The sequence below is a fragment of the Oryzias melastigma genome, unplaced genomic scaffold (genome assembly GCF_002922805.2).
Source record: "Oryzias melastigma strain HK-1 unplaced genomic scaffold, ASM292280v2 sc01630, whole genome shotgun sequence".
Taxonomy (NCBI): domain Eukaryota; kingdom Metazoa; phylum Chordata; class Actinopteri; order Beloniformes; family Adrianichthyidae; genus Oryzias; species Oryzias melastigma.
Window position 1 is genome coordinate 1 of NW_023418212.1, and position 2330 is coordinate 2330.

General features: G+C 41.1%; 1 protein-coding gene across 1 annotated transcript; it reads right to left on the reverse strand.

The window, feature by feature from the left end:
• Window positions 1-478: 478 nt before the first annotated feature.
• On the reverse strand, window positions 479-2329 carry LOC112138708 (laminin subunit beta-2-like; the record flags this gene model as incomplete). Its single annotated transcript, XM_024261317.2, has 4 exons — window positions 479-628; window positions 694-908; window positions 1392-1616; window positions 2218-2329. Coding segments are annotated over 4 exons (687 nt in total), but the record flags the coding sequence as incomplete, so codon positions are not given.
• Window position 2330: the final 1 nt, after the last annotated feature.

Consider the following 2330-nt stretch of genomic DNA (forward strand, 5'->3'; position numbering starts at 1 on the left):
ATACAGTATTTAAGAATTACTTTAGAAATTGTATTCAAATGTTTACCTTGTGCCTATATATATGCAGTAAGAATAAAAAAAAAAGAAAATGTTTGCAATTTGAAAGGGTTCAAGATTTTAATATACTTTAATTTAGAACTAAAGTTAAAGAAAGTTGTGTTTGTATCCTGAGTATCAGGTTGTGGAATTATATTTAAGCACAAATCACAAATGTAAATGTAAAAACAAAAAAAAAACATTTTATAGGTAAATGTGTTTAAATTGAAGAATCTTCATTTGTTGAAGTTAATGTTCTGTCATGTCATTTTCTCCTTTTTTATTGTTTTGTAAGAAGGTAAAAATGACTTAATTGATAAAATATAGGGGCAGATAAAATATGTTTTCTCATTTCTTTTACCCTATTTATGGTAAAAAAAAATCATGTTAGCATGTTGTTTTGCAATTGTTTTGTGGGAATGAAATATTTAAAAATCCTTCTATACATTAAAGGATTTCACTGCAGTTTGTGTTCCTCTGATGGGCGGCGTTTACCTCGACACTCCACCTGCGGGTCTCCCCAGTAGAACTGCTCACACTGGGTGCAATTTTTCCCTCCAAAACCTGGACGGCAGTGGCACTGGCCTGTGAACTGCACAAGAAGAACTTTAAGAAAACTTCTTCCAGAGTTTCTGGGAGTCGAGACGTCCTCCTCACCATGTTGCAGTGAGTTCCCAGGGAGTTTTGGGGGTCACAGTTGCAGGGCTCGCAGCCTCTCTCGTTGCCGAAGTTCCAGTGGTTTGGGGCGCACTGGTCGCAGACGCGGCCCTGGACGTTCTCCCTGCAGGGGCAGGCGCCGCTCTCGGGGTCACAGTGACAATGTCCTTCGCTGCACGCAGACTGACGGGTTCCAGCAGAAACACAGGTGCAGCCTGGGAGAACAGAATGAGCGTCCCATTAACAAGCATTCACCGTGAGCTGCAACGGCAGTTGAGGGTCACAAACCAAAACTTTTAGGACTGCTGTTTAAATGAAAGCGCATAAACAAGCTGCACAAGCAACACAACAGCCACAAATGTTCATTTTTGTCCTTTCTGTTCTGAAAAGGACAATACAAAACATAGTTAATGAGAAAATTTAAATATTTTGTGGATGTTTTGTTCACGTTGAATTACTTCAAGCTGCACTAAATTATTTTTTTAATGTATTATACTTATTAAGGATTAGGGAGCAGAAAAAAAACATCTCATTTGATCCACTTATTTAATTACAACATAAATATAAGTTTTTACACAGATAAAAACAGGATAAACGGGAGTATAAATACCATAAAAATCTATAATTAAATTAATTTGTTTGCCTCAAAATCACAAACTGCCTAAAAAAAATATTCAAAATTCGCTAACTTCACTCACGTCTGCAGTCCTGGACGATGGCATTTCCAAAGTAACCGGGCTCACACTGGGAGCAGAACTGCCCGTGGGTGTGGTATAGACACCTGAGGCACCGGCCAGTCCTGCGGTCACATGACTCGGGGTCGTTGGGGTCAATGTTGTTGTTGCACCGGCACGGGAGACACTGTCCTCCGGGTCGCTCGGGGTCGCCGTAGTAACCAGGCGCACACTGGTCACAGCGTGAACCTAAGTGACAGAAAATAAGAACAATGTGTCCTTCTGTGGTTCTACATGTAAATATTCAATTTTTTCTTATCATACATTTGTAATCTCATAAAAGCAAAATGCTTGATGAAAAAACCTGCAAAATTCTGAAGCATCTACCATGTTTGTTTTCCTGCAGAGGAAGAGGATGCACACTGACTTTTCACCCATTTCAAGGATAATCAAACCCTACTTCAACTTTTTATGAAAGGGGCCTTAACAGTACTGTCTGTTGGCCATTGCCAAATTTTCGACAAATTAAAATAAACGTGTTTAATTCTTGAAAATATTGTCAAAAACTGTCTTCGTGCTGCCCTGACCCAGGACCACAGCAAGGTTCAAATGAGGTATTACAATTGAATTTCGTGATTGGTCAAAGCATGTAAGTCCCACGTCATTTCAGAAGCCCCAGGTCATGACCTGCAGCTCCAGTAATGATAAGAGTCCCCCAGCTCCACCCCTCTGACTGGATTTTCAAATTTCGGCTATGGGCGGAGTCAGCCTTCAGGTTCCCTGTTTGGTAACCCCTTAAGCTGCTGAGATTAGGAACAAATACCGACTTTACGTTTTTGCATGTGCTCACCAGTGTAGCCTTGTTTGCAGCTGCATATGATCTGATTAGCAGCGTAGTCCGAGTGGCAGGAATGTCCATTGAAGTGGTTCGATCCTGGGTTCCCCGGGCAGGGGCAGGGCCGA